General features: G+C 38.1%; 3 protein-coding genes across 4 annotated transcripts; 2 read left to right on the top strand and 1 right to left on the bottom strand.

The window, feature by feature from the left end:
• Positions 1–173: 173 nt before the first annotated feature.
• katna1 (katanin p60 (ATPase containing) subunit A 1) lies at positions 174–7,270 on the bottom strand. The gene is made up of 11 exons (XM_058072724.2): positions 7,108–7,270; positions 5,633–5,795; positions 5,427–5,566; positions 3,985–4,177; positions 3,682–3,797; positions 2,939–3,044; positions 2,391–2,549; positions 2,199–2,325; positions 1,996–2,130; positions 868–994; positions 174–641 (listed from the first exon to the last, which is right to left on the bottom strand). The coding sequence occupies exons 2-11, from the start codon at positions 5,792–5,794 to the stop codon at positions 443–445; spliced, it is 1,464 nt and encodes a 487-aa protein (XP_057928707.2). The 5' UTR covers position 5,795; positions 7,108–7,270; the 3' UTR covers positions 174–442.
• Positions 7,271–9,489: 2,219 nt separating this feature from the next.
• On the top strand, positions 9,490–10,944 carry LOC131129320 (coxsackievirus and adenovirus receptor homolog). Its single transcript, XM_078794509.1, has one exon. The coding sequence runs from the start codon at positions 9,511–9,513 to the stop codon at positions 10,417–10,419; it is 909 nt and encodes a 302-aa protein (XP_078650635.1). The 5' UTR covers positions 9,490–9,510; the 3' UTR covers positions 10,420–10,944.
• A 2,959-nt stretch (positions 10,945–13,903) lies between these two features.
• LOC131134581 (uncharacterized) lies at positions 13,904–23,110 on the top strand. Of its 2 annotated transcripts, XM_078794517.1 has the most exons (7): positions 13,904–14,233; positions 17,809–18,090; positions 18,899–19,083; positions 19,147–19,403; positions 20,584–20,704; positions 21,861–21,996; positions 22,069–23,110. In XM_078794517.1, the coding sequence occupies exons 2-7, from the start codon at positions 17,898–17,900 to the stop codon at positions 22,257–22,259; spliced, it is 1,083 nt and encodes a 360-aa protein (XP_078650643.1). In that variant the 5' UTR covers positions 13,904–14,233; positions 17,809–17,897; the 3' UTR covers positions 22,260–23,110. The 2 variants fall into 2 exon arrangements, with proteins under 2 accessions (XP_078650643.1, XP_057936020.2); XM_058080037.2 differs by lacking the exon at positions 13,904–14,233 and having other exon boundaries at positions 17,729–18,090.
• The last annotated feature ends 390 nt before the right edge of the window (positions 23,111–23,500 follow it).

The following is a 23,500-nucleotide window of genomic DNA, read 5'->3' on the forward strand; positions in this document are numbered from 1 at the left end:
AAAAATGCTTTGGCAACATATTATTGGCCACATGCTGCCTCATTTTTGGTTTTATTTGATCAAGAAATGTGCTAATTCAGACATTTTTAGTCAAGAAAATATCACAAATGATTGCGATCATCAAACCCACAAAACGCACCACCCGACTGCCGATTAATATTCATATCAACAGTGTTCTTTAAAATATAGTGACTTTATTTATAGAAATATAGTTCTATATAATGTAGAATTGGCATAGATATTACATAAGTTCTTATAAAAACAATGTCAAGATTGACCTTTTAGTGTTTGATAGATCCAAGATTGAAGGCGAATATGAAGGCACAGGAACGCCGTGCTAGTCACTTCTTTGACCGTAAAACAACCATGAGCTGATTGGCTTATTTTTCCTTTGCGCTATTTTGTTCTGTAACTGATTTTTAAAAAAATCGGGTTTGGCGCCTTAACAGGAGCCAAACTCCTCAATCCACTTGTCGTACTTCTCCAGGTCGGCTGCAGACACCGACTTGGAAACTTTCTTCAGGGCCGCTTCGAAATCCTCCATGGTCGTGGGCATGTGCATCTCGTCCCGGGAGATGTTGCGGATTTCCTCCGGCGTGAGGCCTTCAATTCGTCGCCTCATGGCCATCAGCGAAGCGTCCCTGCGGTATGAAAGAATAAACAGCTGATTATTTCATAAACACTTTTCAATTTGAAAGCGATAGCCAGCGACTAGCGCAGATCGGCATATACACACACACAACGGAATCGAACATGGATAAGTGTAATGGAGCCACCCCTAGTTAAAACATTGTATGGCTTGACTGTTGTAATCCGTGTTGTAGCTGGTATGTCGGACTAAATTATCGTACGCGGACGTGGTCCGACCTGCAGACGTTTGTGATGTCCGCTCCCGAGTATCCTTCCATCTGCTGGGCGATCTTGTCCAAGTCCACGTCATCGGCCAGCTCCAACTCCTTCAGGTTAATCCTTAGCAGCTCCACACGTCCTTTGCCTGGAAGCACAAGGATGGTTTGCACTGATAGGTCTACGCCCTGCCTCATTATTATTATCATCATTATCATTATTAGCATCACTATTAATTATCATGATTATTATTATTATTATCATCACTATTATAATTATCATGATTATTATTATTATTATCATCACTATTATCATTATCATGATGATTATCATCACTATTATCATTTTCATGATGATGATTATTATTATTAATTCTATTATCATCATTAATTCTATTGTTATTATCATCACTATTATAATTATGATTATTAGCACTATTATCATTATCATGATGATCATTATCATCACTATTATCATTATCATGATTATGATGATGATTATTAATTCTATTATTATCATTAATTCTATTATCATTATCATGATGATGATTATTATGATTATCATCACTATTATCATTATCATGATTACAATGATGATTAGTAATTATATTATTAATTCTATTATTAGTTCTATTATTATTATCAATTCTATTATTATTTATATTATTATTATTAGTTCTATTATTATTGTTATTTATATTGTGATTATTATTATATTATTTTATGATTACTATGGTTATTGTTATTATTATTACTTATATTATGATTATTTATTATTAGTAATTTTATTCTAAATGTAATTTATATTATTATTTATATTGATTTTATTATTATTATTGTTAATTTAATTTTTGTATTTTATTTTTTATTTAATTAAAAAAAAAAATCGCACTTTGGACACCCCAGGTCTAGATCGTGTGTTAAAGTCCATGAAATGAATAACAATGGATAACATCCAAAAAGGGGTGCCCCTAGGGTGCCTCCTTAAATGGCCCCTTAAGAAGCAGGCAGTAATTCCATTAGGATTACCGGGGCTGATTAGGAAAAAGGACATGCGCTAAAAGCTTGATTGGGAATGATAGGAATGTGGAGCTAAGGGGGGGGGTGATACATGCAGGACCATGAAGAAGAAGAAGAAGAAGAGATGTACCAGAGGGCAAGGGAATGTAGATCCTCTTTTCCAGACGTCTTCTCAGAGCCTCATCTATGTCCCACGGGAAGTTGGTGGCGGCCAGCACCATCACCATCTTGGAAGGGTCATCGCTTTCCGACACGCACCCCACGCCTACGTGGAGGGAATTCACATTTAAAACCTGGTAACGTCGAGCGTTAAGGCAAAAGCGGTTGGTGTACCGTCCATCTGCACCAGGAGCTCCGCCTTGACCCTCCGACTGGCCTCGTGCTCCTCGGAGGTTCCCCTTCGACTGCACATGGAGTCTATCTCATCGATGAAGATGGTGGTGGGAGCGTAAAAGCGTGCCTGCACGAGGAGATGTCTGATATTAGCTACACCATACCCAACCCGGGAAAAAAACTAAGTCTTACCATTTCAAAAAGCAGCCGCACTAATTTTTCCGACTCTCCTCGGTACTTGGAGGACAGAGTCGAGGAGGAGACGTTGAAAAACGTGGTCCTGCATTCGGTGGCCACCGCTTTGGCTAAAAGGGTTTTCCCTGTGCCGGGAGGTCCCACCATGAGCACTCCCTTAAAAGAGACGTTTATTTCCCCCAGTCAGTAACATGACATACATTACATTTATTATTACATAAAGGGGCAGCCGGTGGCACATTTGGAAATATATCATTCAAAATATTATATATAATATTATAATTATATATTTATATAATATAACTATCTCTGTGTGGAGTTAGCATGTTCTCCCCGTACATGCGTGGGTTTTCTCCGGGTACTCCGGTTTCCTCCCACATTCCAAAAACATGCTAGGTTAATTAGCCACTCCAAATTGTCCATAGGTATGAATGCGAGTGTGAATGGTTGTTTGTCTATACGTGCCCTGTGATTGGCTGGCCACCAAAGTTTGGACAGCCCTGGCGTACGCAAAAGCAACACTTTGTACTGTCGTCTCCAAATACCTTCCACGGTCTTCGTATGCCTTTGAAAAAGGCTGGCATCCACATTGGCAGCACCACCGCTTCTTTCAGGAGTTTTTTTGCATCGCCCAGGTCTGCAATGTCATCCCTAAAAAATAATAATAATAATAATAAAATAAAAATAATAATAGTAATAGTAGTAGTAGTAGTAATAGTAGTAGTAGTAATAGTAGTAGTAGTAGTAGTAATAGTAATAGCAGTAATAATAGTAATGGTAGTAATGATAGTAATAATAATAATAATAATGACCCCCAAGGTAAATCAGTCACAAGTATCCCAGCACAGTAGTAATAGTAGTAGTATTAATAGTAATAGTAGTAGTAGTAATGGTAGTAATAATAGTAATGGTAGTAATAATAGTAATAATAGTAATGATAATAATAATAATGACCCCCAAGGTAAATCAGTCACAAGTATCCCAGCACACTAGTAATAGTAGTAGTAATGATAATGATAATAATAGTAATGATAACAACAACAATAATAATAATAATAATAATGACCCCCAAGGTAAATCAGTCACAAGTATCCCAGCACAGTAGTAATAGTAGTAGTAATAGTAATGGTAGTAGTAATAGTAATGATAATGATAATAATAGTAATGATAATGATAACAATAATAATAATAATAATGACCCCAAGGTAAATCAGTCACAAGTATCCCAGCCACATTCTAATAAAATGCGGATAACAAGAAGCAGAAAGCAAAACAGATGAACACATACCATTTAATGTTTGGATTCTGAGATATGATATCTCTCTCCAGGGCCTCCACCAGGTCTTTGTCATATCCTGCCCCGTCAAACTTTTTCACTTCCTTTTCCTGTCCTTCTCCTTTGCTCTAGGACACCAAACAGCAGAAGAAAAACGGTAAACATGAACAACTAATACAGCTTAGGGGAGCTCAGACCCTTGCAAGTATTATTATCATGGATTATTTTGGTGGTTTTTACAGAGTGAATAGAAACTTATAGATCCCCCCCCCCCCCCCCCGACCAAAGGAGCATTGTTTTAAGTAAAAACTTCACCTTGTCTCCCTTTGCTTTGCCAGCAGCCTCTTTTGTTTCCTTTTTCTCTTTGCCCTTGGTGGGTTTGTTTCTGTCCCCGTTGGCCCCTCGGGGTGAATGTCTTTGCTGGGCCCTCACTGCCGCGCTGAGGCGGTTGTTGGGAGGTTTGTTGTCTTTATAAGGGTTTGCAGCTGGCCTGATGGGGCTTGGATGTCTGTAAAATGAGGGGAAGGTACTCCATCAACGACTAGCTGGCTAGCATAGTACCATTTTTAGCCATTCATACCGTCTAAACCGTTTCTACTATTATGTTATCCTTATTCATGCTGGGTGTTAGCATTGCTAGCATGCTAACATTAGCGTAGTACCATTTTTAGCCATTTTCATAGCTAGTCATTTGTACTGTCTAAACCGTTACTACTATTATCATATCCTTATTCATGCTAGGTGTTAGCATTGCTAGCATGCTAACATTAGCATAGTACCATTTTTAGCCATTTTCAGAGCTAATCATTTATACTGTCTAAACTGTTACTACTATTATCATATCCTTATTCATGCTAGGTGTTAGCATTGCTAGCATGCTAACATTAGCATAGTACCATTTTTAGCCATTTTCAGAGCTAATCATTTATACTGTCTAAACTGTTACTACTATTATGATATCCTTATTCATGCTGGGTGTTAGCATTGCTAGCATGCTAACATTAGCATAGTACCATTCTTAGTCATTTTCATAGTTAGTCATTTATACTGTCTAAACCGTTACTACTATTATGATATCCTTTATTCATGCTGGGTGTTAACATTGCTAGCATGCTAACATTAGCATAGTACCATTCTTAGTCATTTTCATAGCTAGGCATTTATACTGTCTAAACCGTTACTACTATATTGATATCCTTATTCATGCTGGGTGTTAGCATTGCTAGCATGCTAACATTAGCATAGTACCATTCTTAGTCATTTTCATAGCTAGTCATTTATACTGTCTAAACTGTTACTACTATTATGACATCCTTATTCATGCTAGGTGTTAGCATGCTAACATTAGCATAGTACCATTTTTAGCCATTTTCATAGCTAGTCACTTATACTGTCTAAACCGTTACTACTATTATGACAGCACTATTCATGCTAGGTGTTAGCATGCTGGTGTTAGCTTTGCTAGGTGTCAATCACAATATGGAGGGAAGTATGGTCTGCTGTAAATGTAAATAATGCGAGGGGACAGACTGAATAAGATACAGGCACAAGTGAAAGGGAAAATAATGAAAACAAATGTGTTTTACAATTTAACTCAGACCATTAAAAAGATCAAACTCACAACAGGGACTCTAGTTTACTAATCTAGGTCAACAACCCACACACAAAGAGCACATTCAACACAGTCTTTAATCTGTGCTTGTATAAATCACTGCACAGTCTTTGCAAAGCGTAAAACTATCCCACAGCTTCCATACCTGGGTTCAACATGCACAGGCCGTACTTCCCAATCATACGGGTCAATTGGTTTAGCGGGTGCCGCGTCTAGACGAAAGCTCTCCAGGGTGCCCACGATCATCTGAACCTGTCTGTTCTCCTCGCTCAATTCCTGCCACAACTGGAGAGAGAGAAAGGTCAGCATCAGCATCAAATCTGAGCGGATCCCATGTGATCCACATTTTACCTTCTGCCATCTCTGCTGAAGACTGCCGTCTCGTGTGGTGTACACATACTTATTGATTTGTTCCAGCAAGCCTTGGTAGAGAACACTTGCGGAGTTGTAGTTTCCCAGCAGAGCGTATTCACGGGCCAATTTCACGTTCTCGTTGATCTCACGTAAACTCATACTGCAAATTGTGAACGCAAAGAGTTATACTTTAGAACAAAACACAGCACAAAACTTCTAGCATCACCTCTTTTATAAACTGAAGTGTGGGAGTTAATCCGGATCAGGAAAGAACAGGATTTTCATGATCCTTCTCAAAAGGCCTCAAAGTATTACAGAGGTTTGGAAAACATACACGCCAATGTAAACAACAGTTCTATGTAGACCAGGGGTGTACAAAGCGCAGCCTGAAATGCATTTTAAAAATGTAATTTAACAAGAAAAATAAAAACAACAGCAGCAAAAATGGAAAATCTGCAATAATTTTACAAGAATAAAATCAAAATATTAAAAGGGACCTATTATGCTAATTATTGATATACATATATACACACATATAAATATTGAGTTGTGGACTCCTATAGAGCAGCTACACCGGATAACCAGCACACAAAGCTATCTAGTTCTTCCAGAATCTGCACCTATTCCAACCGTATTTCTTTGGATTTCATGCTTCCCAAAATCTTAACACATGTACAATGAATAAAGTTTTGGAAATTTAGGTTGCGGAAAAGGTTATGTGAAAAAGGTTAAAAGTCATAAAGTCATAATCCAAGAAGAAAAAAACAAAAAACAGCAGAAATGGAAAAAGCTGTAATTTTATAAGACTAAGCTAAAAAATATTAAGAGAAAAAAGTGACAATTTTACAATAATAAACTCAGAATGTTATGAGGGAAAATGGCATTTTACTAGCATAGCGTTGACATATTAAAAACATAATACTCCTAATATGAAAAACAAAACAAAATAAAGTTGTCATTTTTAGAAAATTAGGGTGGATGAAAATGTTAAATAAATTAATAAATGAATAAAGTATAATATTATGGTAATAAAGTTGTCTTATAAGAAGAATAAAGAAAAAATAACAGCAAAATTGAGGGAAAAATGATACTTGAAATATATATAACTTCTTTGCATGTCTACATGTGTTGCTTTACATAATATCAACGTGCGAGCGTCTATCAAAAACAAGGCACGTGCCCATAATGACTCGCTGGCCACACTTTGGACACCCTGGTGTGTTTGACGGGAGTTAGTCGCTGTTTGAAAGAGAAAGTACGAGATGTTTCTGGCAAAACGTCTCACATGTACACGTTCGAGTCCGAACAAGTACATGTATTTTAACACTTTCGACGACGGTTTGTTGTTTTTAGGAATTCAGTCATACGGCTGTTTTTCAAGTTTTCACGTCCAACTAAGTTTATACCGCTCGAAACCGAACAAACATGATACTCAAACATTATATTCAAATACACACAAACAAATACTCAACTTTTTAAATGAGCCCACGTAGAATTCTGGCAGCCGCAGATGTGACGAGTTCCGCTGCAGCAGTTTAAATACGCGATGACGTTAAAAAAAACACTTATCTGGTCCACATAGAGTCCAGTTGTGATAGACTACACGGAAGTTAACTACAGCGCCGCTTCCGGGAGAGCTGCGAGGCATCCGTACCGCCTTAGCTCGTCACGTGATCACATCCCGGAAACGCTGAAGCTGCAATAACAGTTAACAATCGAGCAAATACACCAGTATGGTTGATATTATGTTCTATAGCGCAACCAAGTTAGTATCTGTATTGTTATTTTTGTAAAGAGAAATGATGCTGTTGAATACGTTTGACAACCGGAAGTGAGTTCAGAAAACCAGCCTTATTTATCCGGGTATGATTTTCAAAATAAACTACCTAAAAGTGTGCGATACCATATGGGACGATACTATACTGCTAATTTGTGTACCAAAACACGAGAATTCAATATTATAACAACATTTATAGGTCAGTGAGTTGCATTTTCCTGGTTTAGGTTTTGAGGTCAGTCTGTACAGTACAGATAAATACATACATATTATCAATTTAAGTCTCAAGTTGTCCATATGTATGATATCTGAGTGTGGATGATGGTTTGTTTATGTGTGTCAAATGATTGGGTGGCCACCAGTCCAGGGGTGTACCCCGCCTCTCCCCCAAAGACAGCTGGGATAGGCTCCAGCATACCCGCAATCCTAGTGAAGATAAGGGTCATAGTAAATGGATGGATGGAATTTTCCACTGTCAAACTAAAAAGGAAACCATGACAGCTCTTGGAACTTTCTAATAGGACGGTTGTGAATTTCATCATAAACAAAACAAACAAACAAAAAATGTCATCATAAAAAGTAAGATGAAAGCGCCTTTGTCCTTTATGACAACTTTTATGTATTGTGGTTTGAAGTGGTGCCTATATAAATATAACGTGAGGGGAGACGCAGGGTTTTTGATTTACTGTGAATTAACTCTATTTGCTGCTGCAGGGTCAAGAGAATCCAACCGAGGTTTCCTTCAGCATTCGAAAAGTGCAAGTAAAGCTCACCTTTTTATACTCTATTCATGTTCTGAAATTTTACATGTTCTGAAATTTTAAATGTTATATAATATGCTATTAAATATTAAACACCAGATAATGGCATTGATAGTTATAGAAAGATTATATGTGTGTATATATATATAAAGTAGTAGAGAAGTGTTGATACTTGAAAACTGCTTTGGGGACTGGGAGGATCAAAGACAGGAAGTCTATCCTCTCATGATGATGATGCCAAACCTTGATGTTCATGTGACATGTTGAAAACCTATGTGGCCTGTATGATAGGAAAAAGCTTGTTATCAGTAACTGGAATAACGCCGTTCATCGTTACTTTTTTCAGTAACGGGTAATCTAATTACTTTTACTGTCAGCATAACGTCGTTACTGAAGCCGCCCAAAAATATATCACCGACTTCATAACTAATCCATAACGAGGATTGGCCAAGGTTTAGTAAGATTGCGTATTCAGCCAATCAGAACGTGGGTGGGCGGGTGTTTCGAGCACATTATAGCAACGAGGTTTGGCTAAGGTTTAGTGCGATTGCGTTTTCAGCCAATCAGAAGTTGGGTGAGCAGGTGTTTAGAACACATTAGCAACGAGGATTGGCTAAGGTTTAGTAAGATTGCGTTTTCAGCCAATCAGAACGTGGGTGGGCGGGTGTTTCGAGCACATTAGCAACGAGGTTTGGCTAAGGTTTAGTACGATTGCGTTTTCAGCCAATCAGAAGTTGGTGGGGGGCGGGTGTTTAGAGCACATTAGCAGCGAGGATTGGCAAAGGTTTAGTACGATTGCGTTTTCAGCCAATCAGAGAACTTGGATGGGCGGGTGTTTAGAGCACATTAGCAAAGAGGATTGGCTAAGGTTTAGTACAATTGCGTTTTCAGCCAATCAGAGAACTTTGGTGGGCGGGTGTTTAGAGAACTAGCAGCAATGATTGGCTAAGGTTTAGTAAGATTGCTTATTCAGCCAATCAGAGAACGTAGGTGGGCGGGTGTTTAGAGCAAGTCCAAACAACGTTTGCCAAATGGAAGTACAGACACTACTTTAACCTCGTTGATGTCAAAGGTAAAATGTACTTTATGTCCCCGAAAAAAAACTTTGTCCACGTCTTGTGTGAGCAACTCAAACCCACAGAAACACCTGCAATAAATGTAAACCTCTGTAATGGTACCCGTCTTTGCTGTGTGTGTGTGTGTGTGGGTAGTTACTTTTACTGGTAACTTTTGTAGTGCAGTAACTCAGTTACTTATTTTGAGAAGTAACTAGTAACTAACTTTTTATGTCTTTAAAGTAACACGTCCAACACTGGTTATTATATAATTGATTTTTGATGTTATTGTATTTTACAGCACGCCGTCCAACCATGGTGCGGGTGCAGTTGTCTTTGGTGATAACCCTGAGCTTTTGCAGCTCATCTTCCGCTCCTTCATCAGTTCACGAACCCGTCGGATCAAACGCCACTCTTAACTGCAGATACCCGATTTCCCCTCTCAAGGGCTATTACGATATCGAGTGGATGAAGCGCTTTTCCAACATACGCGACCAAGACCGCCCCATTATTTGGTTTACCAGCGGCCAGCTGTACGCTGACCTGGACCAAGAAATGACGGGCAGGGTCTCCTTCACGTCTCGTGACCCCCGAAACAGCGATGCTTCCATCATCATCCGCGACTTGCGTCCCTCAGACTCGGGGACCTACGTGTGCAGTGTTCAAAAGTCATCTCAAATAGTCAAGAAGCGAGTGTTACTGACGGTCGTTGAGGAGCTGAGTAAACCGGTGTGTACCGTGGAAGGGGATCCTACGGAGGGGAAGAACGTGACCCTCAAATGCCGATCAAATGACGCCCGAGTCACGCCGCTGAAATTCACATGGAAAAAGATGAACGGAAACAAGATGTTGCCTCCTGAAGCATATGTAGACACCAAAGGAGACTTGTTCGTAAAGGAGGTCACAAACGACGACTACGGACAGTATCGCTGCACAGTCATCGGTCCCAGTTCTTCCAAAAGCTGTCTGGTCCTACTCAAGAATCCAGACGCAGAACTGATCGTCGAAGTTGAATCCTTGCCCCCGGATGCCCCCAGTAACGGGGGTCCAGTAACAGTGGCGGCCGTGACGAGCGTCGTGATTTTGCTAGCCGTCGTCTGCGCTGTGGTTGTTGTCTATTATTGGCGCAGAAGGAATCGAATGTATTTCCCCAATGAAATGGAGGACGTGGTGCCACCGGATTCTAACTAGCTGACCACAAAGGAGACCCAGAGCGCCGACTCGGGATTCAAAACAAGGTGAGGGGACACGTTTTTGACGTCCATCCATGTCCACCATCACTTACTGATGAGTGAAGTTTTTGCTCCCAACAGGGACATCTCTCAGGGGCGGTCTTTGCGGAGGACCAGGACTCCAAACGGCAACAACATCCATTTTCGATTCTGTTTGTCCTTTCATGTTTTTTTTTTCTCCATATTTATGCTGGCTGCACGGGTGTCAAGTGGTTAGCGCGCAGACCTCACAGCTAGGAAACTCGTGTTCAATTCCACCCTCAGCCATCTCTGTGTGGACTTTGCATGTTCTCCCTGTGCATGCGTGGGTTTTCTCCATGGCACTCCGGTTTCCTCCCACATGGTACTGAATGAAAGGTGGAATAGGTGCAGATTCTGGAAAATCTAAAAAGTTTTCTGTGCAAGTTATTGTGTGTAGCTGCTCTATAGGAGTCCACAACTCAATGTAAAGGTTGGAAAAATTAGCATAAAAGGTCCCCTTTAATATTTGGACTTTTATTATTGTAAAATTACTTCTGTCTGCAAGGTGAATGAGTGGCTAGCACGCAAGTCTCGCAGCTAGGAGACCTGAGTTCAATTCCACCCTGTGTGGAGTTTTGCATGTTCTCCCCGTGCATGTGTGGGTTTTCTCCGGGTACTCCGGTTTCCTCCCACATGGTATTGAATGAAAGGGAATGCAGCTGGAATAGGTGCAGATTCTGGAAAATCTAAAAAGTTTTCTGTGCCAAGTTATTGTGTGTAGCTGCTCTATAGGAGTCCACAACTCCAATGTAAAGGTTGGAAAAATTAGCATAAAAGATCCCCTTTAATATTTGGACTTTTATTATTGTAAAATTGCTTCTGACTGCACGGTGAATGAGTGGTTAGCACGCAGGCGTCACAGCTAGGAGACCTGAGTTCAATTCCACCCTGTGTGGAGTTTTGCATGTTCTCCCCGTGCATGTGTGGGTTTTCTCCGGGTACTTCGGTTTCCTCCCACATGGTACTGAATGAAAGGGAATGCAGCTGGAATAGGTGCAGATTCTGGAAAATCTAAAAAGTTTTCTGTGCCAAGTTATTGTGTGTAGCTGCTCTATAGGAGTCCACAACTCCAATGTAAAGGTTGGAAAAATTAGCATAAAAGATCCCCTTTAATATTTGGACTTATTATTGTAAAATTACATCTGGCTGCAAATTACATCTGGCTGCACGGCGGTTGAGTGGTTAGCACGCCTTACAGCAAGGAAACCCGGGTTCAATCCCACCCTTGGCCATCTCCGTGTGGAGTTTGCATGTTCTCCCCGTGCATGTGTGGGTTTTCTTCGGGTACTCCGGTTTCCTCCCACATTCCAAAAACATGCTAGGTTAATTAGCCACTCCAAATTGTCCATAGGTATGAATGTGAGTGTGAATGGTTGTTTGTCTATATGTGCTGCTTGAATATATAGTACCTCACGTCTCACCCACGGCCCACCAGCAGATGCTGCTAGAGAACCATGAAAAACAATCAGGGTGGGGCTAGACCGCTTAGTTCCCCTGAATCTCTAATATTCATTTTTCTAGATTATCCTCACGAGGGTCGTGGGGTGTGCTGGAGCCTATCCCAGGTATCTTCCAGCGAGAGGCGGGGTACACCCTGGACTGGTGGCCAGCCAATCACAGGGCACATATCATGCCATCTCATACCAAAAACATGCTAGGTTAATTAGCGACTCTGGTGAGGATAAGCGGTAGAAAATGAATGAATGTCAAAAAGTGGTGAGTTGAGTTACTTCCTTTGTCTTTTAGGATTTTTTTTCCCTCTCTGACATTCCTTCTCTGTCGTCAAAACCCTCAGTCCTTTCACCGCGGTGTAATGGAGGGTGACATGTTTTGGCAGCTTCTCTGTGTTCTTCTCTCACAGGGAATTACTTTAGTCCTGACCCAATTTCACATGCACTTAATGGCAACACTTTGGGTTGCTAATGCAACCGTGAGAAACAATACAGTAGACGGCCAAGAAAACATTTTACTGTTTCCTTTTCTATTTACTACCAGGTGGCAAAAGGAAACCCTGAGCAGCAACAACTGCAATCAAGAGTTTGTGATAACTTGCAATGAGTTTCTTACTGGGCTGTGGAGGAATTGTGTCCCACTCATCTTTGCAGAATTGTTGTCATTCGGCCACAATGGAGGCTTTTCCAGCATGAAGCCTTTTTATAATAACAATAGTAATAGTAATAATATAATAAAAATAATAAAAATAACAAAACAATATTAATATTAAATATTTAATATTTAAATATTTAAATATTTAATATTTAATATTTAATATTTAATATTTAATATTTAATATTTAATATTTAATATTTAATATTTAATATTTAATATTAATATTTAATATTAATATTTAATATTAATATTTAAAATATTAAATATTTATTATTTAATATTTAATTAATATATAAATAATATATTTATATTTATATTATATATTATATTTAATATATTAAATTAATAATAATATTAATAATAAGATAATATAATAATAATAATTCATTCATTTTTTACCGCTTATCCTCAAGAGGGTCGTGCGGGGGTCACACAGGGCGTGCGTGACAGTTTTCTTTCAGAACATCCCGTGGGCCGATAATTAAAAAAAACAGCCAAAAACAGCCCATGGGCCTCACTTTGGACACCCAAGTTGTACATCCACGTAACCTAAATAACAAAGTGCTGGAGCCTATCCCAGCTGTTTTTGGGCGAGAGGCGGGGTACACCCTGGACTGGTGGCCAGCCAATCACAGGGCACATATAGACAAACAACCATTCACACTCACATTCATACCTATGGACAATTTGGAGTGGCTAATTAACCTAGCATGTTTTTGGAATGTGGGAGGAAACCGGAGTACCCGGATCCAAATATTAAAGGGGACCTTTTATGCTAATTTTTCCAACCTTTGTATTGAGTTGTGGACTCTATAGAGCAGCTACACACAATAACTAGATTTTCCAGAATCTGCACCTATTCCCTTTAATTTGTGCTTCCTGTTTGTTTTAATTCATCCCACCCACAACCCGCCCACTCTGCTGTGGTTGGTCACACGCCCAAAGTGCTTCCTCGCTATGAACCATATAAGGAAGTCCACCCCTTTGTGACATCACAAAGGAGCAGATTTTACCACGCCTTTTGAAACCGAGCGTTTTTGAGCCATCCCAAACTTTTTTCAGGGCTCACTTCCAAATGCGCAGAGCTCATTATCTGAAACTTTGGCATCATTTAACATAAAAATACAACATTAACTACATTTATAGGGCAGAAAAATGGAAAAAGTATGATGAAAATAATTAAATGCAAATCCCCAAAATCAATCAATGAACTCGCCGTGTGTACCTGCTATTGGATCTAGACCAACATTATTGATGCCATAAAAAAAGACACACACTCAGGCCTGTACACACTTCACAGTACACACTACACACTACACACTACACACACGGGAACTTGGACCAATGCCATAATCTGCGGCTGACACATTTCTCTGGATGCTGCCATACTGCAGAACTTCACACCCATTTTTCACGGTTTGCCGAGGCTGAAGGTGCGTTCTCAAACACCAGCACACTGGCGACTGTTCTTCCTGTGTTCGATTGCACACTACATGCACATGCATCTCTTACGCAACACCTTGAGTACTCTTGTGTGTACTCTGACAGAAAGTGTCCTAATTCATTTGCAGGACCTCAGATGTTGTCTGGTGTCACCGTGGTGGATCTGAAACATTGGGCTAATTTCACAGACGTTTGCTCGGGTAAGTGTCGGGGTTTTTTTTTGGGGGGGGGGGGGGGGTAATCAGACATTCATGAAAAAGAGGATTGTTTAAGCTGATACTGACAAGTATTACAGAAGTACAAATGTGAATATATCTAGTATATTGTATTTTAATCCAAATGCAGTTTTAAAGTACAGGTATATACTGTATATAAAACTAATAGGTATAAATAAATATAATATAAAAGTTATTTTATGTATGATATATTTCTATTTAAAATCATGCAAATATATTTTTTTATATAATTTATTATATATATGATCTATGTATATTTCTATACCTATAATTAAAATTTTCCTTCAATGCTGGGCAAGGCATTTTTTGATATTTCATATGTAATAGTAACATTTGATTAATATTGTATGTTACTCTGTAATATTTTTTAATTCTAGATTTAATTTTAAAAAGTATTTCTTGTACAAAATATTTTCATATTTTTGTAATAACAAAAACAAAAATTACTGTTTTTATTAAATTTATTAAATTAATAAATTATGTTATTTATACAGTATATGTTATATATTATGTATTATATATATAATATAGTATTAATATGTGATATATATATATATTTCTATAGCTTTAATTGTAATAAAATGTACCTTCAATGCTGGGCAAGGCATTTTTTGATATTTCATATGTAATAGTAACATTTGATTAATATGTTATTCTATAATATTTTTTAATTCTTTGTTATTCTATAATACTTTTTAATTCTATATTTAATTTTAATAAAAAGTATTTCTTGTACAAAATATTTTCATATTTTTGTATTATTTAGTAACAAAAAGAATCATTACTGTTTTTATTAAATAAATGTATTACATTTATTAAATTAATAAATTATGTTATTTATACATTATACATTATATATTATATATTTCCATTTATAAATTATTTTTACATGTTCATTTTTATTTGTAATAAAAATAAGTATTACTTTTCAAAATGTACTTTAAAACTTTAACAACTGCACTCAGATTGGTATACTACCAAGTAAGGTACATTGAAACAGAGTATATATTTTTGGTATACTACCAAGTAAGGTACATTGAAACAGAGTATATATTTTTGGTATACTACCAAGTAAGGTACATTGAAACAGAGTATATATTTTTGGTATACTACCAAGTAAGGTACATTGAAACAGAGTATATATTTTTGGTATACTACCAAGTAAGGTACATTGAAACAGAGTATATATTTTTGGTATACTACCAAGTAAGGTACATTGAAACAGAGTATATATTTTTGGTATACTACCAAGTAAGGTACATTGAAACAGAGTATATATTGTTCCAAAGGTATTTCTTTGTCCTGGTTTTGAGCAATACGAGCGTGATGATGTACTGGATGTTCTCTACATCCTTCATGTGAGGGTTCTTCTCCAACTTATCCATCCTACTCTTCTCTTCACTTGCTAGCAGCAGACTCACGTCTCTTTAATTCAGTCATTTTAAGGAATCAGCACCACATATGTTCAATGCCGGGGTGTCAAAGTAGTCCAAAAGCCACTGATGTACAATATTTAGTTCATGGAGCACAGAAAATGTTACTAAAGTCTTGTACTTGGTTAATGGACATGGACTTGGTTAATGGACATGGAGTACATCAGGCTGCTGCTTTTAGAGAAAGAACTTTCAAAACACTTGGAAAGTTTATGGAATGAAGAGCTCCGAACAGGCGGATAGAAGCACGTCTCCGAATGAAAGCCGGATGTGTTAAAAAGCCGCTACTCACCATATGAACTTCAAAATCATATAAAATATGAAGTACTGACTCTGGTTCTTGTAGCCTCTTGATAAAACTACATGATGTATTATTTACAAGAGACGTCCACAAAGTAGTACATTCAGATATATTTTTTTATATTTTTTTTATTCAAAATAATGGAAAGACGACTGCATGGTGGATGAGTGGTTAGCGCGCCGGCCTCACAGTTAGACCAGAGTTCAATTCCACTCTCGGCGATCTGTGTGTGAAATTTGCACTGTTTTCTCCATAGGTATGAATGTGAGTGTGAATGGTTGTTTGTCTATATGTGCCCTGTGATTGGTTGGCCACCAGTCCAGGGTGTACCCCGCCTCTCACCCCAAGACAGCTGGGATAGGCTCCAGCACCCCCCGCAACCCTCGTGAGGATAAGCGGTAGAAAATGAATGAATGTTTGTCAAAAAGTGGTTCTGTAACGCTTTGAGTTGATGTTATTTTGATTACGTGGATGTACAACTTGGGTGTCCAAACTGAGGCCCATGGGCTGTTTTTTATTGTTGGCCCAAGAGACATTCTGAAAATTTGATTTCAGGAATAACGTTGAAATTTTGAGTTGAAATTTTGAGTTGAAATTTTGAGTTGAAATTTTGAGTTGACATTTCGAGTTGACATTTCGAGTTGAAATTTCGAGTTGAAATTTCGAGTTGAAATTTTGAGTTGAAATTTTTGAGTTGAAATTTCGAGTTGAAATTTCGAGTTGAAATTTCGAGTTGAAATTTCGAGTTGAAATTTCGAGTTGAAATTTCGAGTTGAAATTTCTGAGTTGAAATTTTTGAGTTGAAATTTCGAGTTGAAATTTCGAGTTGAAATTTCGAGTTGAAATTTCGAGTTGAAATTTCGAGTTGAAATTTCGAGTTGAAATTTTTGAGTTGAAATTTTTGAGTTGAAATTTCGAGTTGAAATTTCGAGTTGAAATTTCGAGTTGAAATTTCGAGTTGAAATTTCGAGTTGAAATTTCGAGTTGAAATTTCGAGTTGAAATTTCGAGTTGAAATTTCGAGTTGAAATTTCGAGTTGAAATTTCGAGTTGAAATTTCGAGTTGAAATTTCGAGTTGAAATTTCGAGTTGAAATTTCGAGTTGTCATTTCGAGTTGACATTTCGAGTTGACATTTCGAGTTGACATTTCGAGTTGAAATTTCGAGTTGAAATTTCGAGTTGAAATTTCGAGTTGAAATTTCGAGTTGAAATTTCGAGTTGAAATTTCGAGTTGAAATTTCGAGTTGAAATTTCGAGTTGAAATTTCGAGTTGAAATTTCGAGTTGACATTTCGAGTTGACATTTCGAGTTGACATTTCGAGTTGACATTTCGAGTTGACATTTCGAGTTGACATTTCGAGTTGACATTTCGAGTTGAAATTTCGAGTTGAAATTTCGAGTTGAAATTTCGAGTTGAAATTTTGTAATATTATGAGGGAAAATATTGTCACTTTAGTCACAAAGTTAAAATGTAATCCAAAAAAAAATGTTATACCGACCCGAGTTCAATCCCATCGTTGACCATGAAAAAAAAGTGCGACCTATAGTCCGGAAAATACGGTATTACTTTTTAAAATGTACTTTAAAATTTTAACAACTGCACTCAGATTGCACTCATTAACATAAGTAAATTTCTGCAAAATATCAGTTCTCAACAAAAAAAAACAAAACAATGATGCCACAACATAAAAAACACAAAAATTGTTTTTTGACAAAATTTTTTTTGACAAATTTCACATTTGCATGTGTTAAAATTTTCCTTTTTTTGCTTAAAACTGCCCCAAATTTGCTCTCTCCTATTGTAGAGTTACATCATCACCTCTGCCATCACCTTCTTCCTCTCTCGCCAAAAAAAACGTAAAGGACAACGAAACCCGTTGTTGATCCAGACTGAATGATGAAACGCTTGACCTACTTGATCCTGGTCTCGATCATCTGGATGGCCAAGGCTGGAGCTGAGGTCTGTCCCGATTCCTGCAAGTGTTCCAAGAAGTCCGGGCAAGAAAAGACGGAGGTCAACTGTCATAAGAGAGGCCTTCGCTCCTTTCCTTCCCGACTGCCGTCTGATGCTTGGGTCCTCAAACTGGGTAAACACACGGGGCCTGTGGTACATAACGGGTCCTTCGTTATTCCTGGTGGAATAACGGGTCCTTAGTTTATCGTACATTAATTTATCTAAGGCTCTAAGCACGAAACAACAACATAGATCATCGCAAATTTTGTGAGCGGCGCAGTCTGGCGCAGCGCAGCGCACCCGCGCCTCCGTCCCTTCCGCCGCCGCAAGTGGCAAAGAGGGAAGAGAGAACGCGTGAAAGGGTTTAAGACACCCGAGTGTAATCTTAACCAATTAAATAAACACCTCTCTTTGCCTGGACTGCGCTTCTGATGCCAACATGGCCGAAATTCACCACATACGCCAAGGGGGGGGGGGGGGGGAGGGGCGAGAAGGGTGATCTCGGAGATGAGCAACCAGTGGATCTGTCATGCTTTTTTTGTGTGGAGTTTTTTACTCTAAAATGTTGATTTTGTAGGACAAGTCCGTCAGCCAATTTACAATAAAGCAGGCTGCGCTTCACCTGCGCCCCGAATAGACCGGATCAAAGCTGGTAAGCTTTCTCCACACCTTTGCCGCGTTGTTTGGTCACAAAATTGTCATTGTGCCAAGTTGAAAATGTGAACGCCTCCCATGGTGCGCCGCCACGCCCATCTCGGCGCAGTCCAGTCTACTAAATTACCAAATTGGCTGTGCATAGTAGTTTACTGGACCAAATTACGACTGCGCGGGCAAATGCGCCACGCTCCGTCACCCTGCGCCACTTTGCGCTGCGCCACAAAATGACACCCCATTATATCTGTGAAGTTGTTCTAATGTCATTAATTCCTGGTACTTTAAAGGTGAGAATGGCATCACAGACCTGCAGGCTAACATTTTGGGAGCGGTTCCGAGGATCGAAAGTGTAATCTTGGAACATAACGCCATCAAGTCCATCCACCGCCAAGCTTTTTCTAGCGCCAAGACGCTGACGCTTCTTAGTCTTCATGGCAATCACGTCAAATACCTCCCACCAAGGGCGTTCAAGGTAACGACAACCAGAATCAAAAGACAATTGTGTCACGATCTTAATGTTGCTTCTTCTATGTAGGATCTCTTAAACCTTCGATTCCTCATGTTGGGGCAGAACCAGATAGGCTCCCTCAAAGCCAACATGTTCATCGGCATGAGGAACCTTTCAGAGCTGGATCTTCCCGAAAACGCCTTGACGGTGCTATCACCCAATACCTTCAAACCTTTGATCGCGCTCAAAGTCTTAGATCTTTCCCTGAATCGCATCCAGAAGATGTCTCCAAAGGCTTTCACCGGATTACGACAACTCATGTTCCTCAACCTGGACAATAACAGGTAACGGTGAAGACTTCAGCGCTGGTACAAACCGAATCAGAAACCACTCCACACTCTTTATAGCTCTCTGGTTCTACCATATCTTACTTATTGTGTGGAAATATGGGCTAATAACTATAAAAGCAATCTTCACTCGCTAAATGTACTGCAAAAAAAGGCCAGTAAGGATAATTCATTATGCCGCCTACAGAGAACATACTAACTCCTTATTTCTAAAATCACAAATACTTCAACCTGCTGATATAGTTCATCTTCAAACAGCTGAAATAATGCATAAGGCTAAAAATAACCAATTAGCTAAAAATGTCATCCAATAAAATAATAAATAAAATTAAATTAAATTAAATTAAATTAAATTAAATTAAATTAAATTAAATTAAATTAAATTAAATTAAATTAAATTATTAATTAAATTAAAAAAATAAAATTAAAAAAAACAAAAAAATTAAATTAGGAAAGCAGGAAGTGAACAAATGTAACAGTTGATGTTTGCTAAATACAAGGATGAAGAGTCTTGAACCAGTCATGATGTGCTATATATATCACTATATTGACACTTACTATGGTACCCATTATGGCATTGGATGCTCATATCACCGAGTACTTCAGTACGAGGTACATTATTTAAAAAAAAAACCTTAAACTGTCACCACATACGCCAAGGGGAGGGGCGAGAAGGGCGATCTCGGAGATGAGCAATGAGTGGATCTGTCTTTTTTTTCGCCTCTAAAATGTTAAAATTTTGTAGGACAGGTCTGTCAGCCAATTTACAATAAAGCAGGCTGCGCTTCGACTGCGCTCCGAATAGACTAGATCAGAGCTGGTAACCTTTCTCCACACCTTTACCGGGCTGTTTTGTCACGAAATTATCATTGTGCCAAGTTGAAAATGTGGACGCCTCCTATGGTGCGCCGCCACGCCCATCTCGACGCAGTCCGGTCTTTCAAATTACCAAATTGAAAGCAGGAAGTGAACAAATGTAACAGTTAGTGATTGTAAAAAGTACCAGATGGAGGGGTAGGATTTAATAAAGGCAACTGAACCCATTTTTTGAGAGATAGACCTTTTGCGTACATCTCTACATCTTTGAGTTCAGCTCAGGAAAGACGGGATCAAGAAGAAGCGTCGCGTCGGTCGTTTTGTTGAGTGAATATTCTGATTGTTTCTTCCCTGCGTCCAGTTTGAAAAGCCTTCCTGCTGGAGGTTTCAAGCCATTGAGCTCTCTGGAGATGCTGGTTCTTGACAACAACCTTTTGTCGACCCTGAGCCCGTTGACGCTGACTGGCCTGGGGGTGCTGCAGGTAACGTTGCTGTTCCACGTAGACGGGTTGTCGACATAAACGGGTTCCGCTGTGTAACGCAGGGGTGTTAAAAAGCTAACTTGAAACGTTCTCAATTGGATTTGGATGACATTTTTGGGAATTGTCAGAAATGGGACATTGAAGAACTGATCCGGATCGCCGTCTGCTTGAAATGGTCAAAGCATTTGGGGGAAAAATACGAATAGTTTCCGACAGATATCAAAGACTCATCCAAAAAACGGCATATTGTTCTAGTGTGAGTGCTAAGAAATTATATTTTTTCCCAATTTTTGCTGGAATTTTTTTCCAATATTTAAACCTTCTCCTTGGATTTTTTTTCTCATAATATTACGACCTTATTCCCATATTATTAACACTTTTTCTCCAACATAATTCATTTTGTTTTTTTTGTGACTAAAAAAAACAACGCTTTTTTAATATTTCATCGCTATGCTACTAAAATGTTTTTTCGAGTTTTTTCTCGGTGGAAGACAACTTTCTTCTTGGAATATTTTGACTTTATTCTCCAAAAATCCCAGCTTTTTTTCCAATTCTGCTCAGTTTTCCAACTGTTTAAATTTTTGTTTAGTAAATTTTCTATTCATAATATTATGACTTAATTAATAAATAAATATTGACTTTGTTCTAGTGATATTATGATGTTTTTTCCAATGTAAAGTTCCAAAATTTCACCTTAAAAAATTTCAAAACCTTCTCCTTAGATTTTCTCCTCATAATATTATGACATTATTCCCATTTTATTAACACATCTTATCCTACATAATTTGTTTTGTTTTGCTTTTTTGCGATTTAAAAAAACCCTCCTTTAATATTTCATTGCTATGCTACTAAAATGTTTTTTCACGGTGGAAGACAACTTTTTTCTTGTAATATTTTGACTTTATTCTCCAAAAATTACAGCTTTTTCCCCCAATTCTGCTTAGTTTTCCAACTGTTCCAATTTTGTCTTCTTTTCATATTATTATTTTTTTAATTTAATTATTATTAATTTCCCCAACGTAACATTCCAAAATTTCATTAAACATTATTTGTTGTTTTTTTTGTTTATTGAATAATTATTCTTGTTAAATTACTTTTTTCTTTCATATTTTTGACTACATTTTTTGTAAAATTTTGTACAATTTTTGTAAAATAGGAACTCTACTTGAGGAACAACGATCTGGAACACCTACCACCTGATGCGTTCAAGGACATGCCCAAGCTCTCTCAATTGGCCGTCAGCGGAAACCGTCTTAAAACAGTGGCTGGAAACACGTTGGCCCGAATTCCTGGTAAGACTCAGAGTGTCACCCCGATGTTGAAAATGCTTACCTGATGTTCTCCGTCTTTCACGCGCTTCCTAGCCCTGAAGAAGCTGCACCTCCACGACAATCCATGGCAGTGTGACTGCAATATCGTCCAGTTGGTGCAGTGGATGAGACAAACCAACGTAACCCTGTCGCCTCGGGAGGCCCTGAAGTGTGAGGGTCCTCCTGAGGTCCGGAAGAAGACCTTAAGCAGCCTCCAAGAATCCAAGCTGCTGTGCTATGCCTGACTTCAGAAACCCAACGTATCATGATTGTTATTATTTTTCACTGACGTGTTTTCCTCATCGTAGTACTACAGAATGTCGCTTTGGCATTTTTAGCACGGAGGAAAATAAGTCAAAAAAAAATACCGTCTTCCATTCAGCTAAGTCTGAGATTATTCTCCTAATCGTATATTGCTTGTCATCCAAAAGCTGCGCAGGTTTGGAAAGTGAAAGATTACTTGCAGAGGGATTACATTAATCCAATTTCAAGTCCAGCAGTTTCCTTTTATAATCTTTTTAAGTTATACTACACTCAGATACTGCATTAAGACAATGCAACCGTAGTAGCAGTTGATCAATTCATTTGGGACGGCACTATACTATATGAATATTTGCATTCATGACTCCTAGCACTTCATGCTAGATAACTAGATAGGACAATTTTCAGAATATTGTGTCTTCATAAAAAAAGATAGATCAGACTCTCATCCTTCGTCAGGAAAAAAAAGTTAGTTTCTACCTTTTTCCGTTCTTCAGTAATCAGTGGTCAAACATAGGTAAGTTTCAGGAAAATATCAGTTCCCAACTAAAAACAATTTTTTTTGTGTGGGGAAAGCTACTTTCCCAGCATAATTTTCTTTCATCAGAAAAAAAAGTTAGTTTCTGCATTTGTCCATTCTTTAGTGATTAGCAGTAGAACATAGGTACGTTTCAGGAAAACATCAGTTCCTGACAAAAAAAAAAAAACACATTTTTGTGTGAAAAGATACATTTGAAGAATATTTTTTCTTTCATCAGAAAAAAAATTGTTTCTGCCTTTTTCTGTTCTTCAGTAATCAGCATCAGAACATAACTAAGTTTCATGAAAATATCAGTTCCTGACTAAAAATTTTTTTTTTGTGAAAAAAGATACATTTGAAGAATATTTTTTCCTTTATCAGAAAAAAAGTTGTTTCTGCCTTTTTCCGTTGTTTAGTAATCAGCAGTAGAAGATAGGTACGTTTAAGGAAAATATCAGTTCCCAACTAAAAACATTTTTTTTGTGTGGGAAAAGCTACATTTCAATCATAATTTTCTCTCATTAAAAAAAGTTACTTTTCTCTGTTCTTTAGTAATCAGCAGTAGAACATATGTACGTTTCAGGAAAATATCAGTTCCCAACTAAAAACAATTTTTTTGTGTGGGGAAAGCTACTTTCCCAGCATGATTTTCTTTCATCCGAAAAAAAAGTTAGTTTCTGCCTTTGTCCATTCTTTAGTGATTAG

The sequence above is a fragment of the Doryrhamphus excisus genome, linkage group LG11, assembly GCF_037039965.1.
Source record: "Doryrhamphus excisus strain RoL-2023G ecotype Guam linkage group LG11, RoL_Dexc_Guam_v1.1, whole genome shotgun sequence".
Lineage (NCBI taxonomy): Eukaryota > Metazoa > Chordata > Actinopteri > Syngnathiformes > Syngnathidae > Doryrhamphus > Doryrhamphus excisus.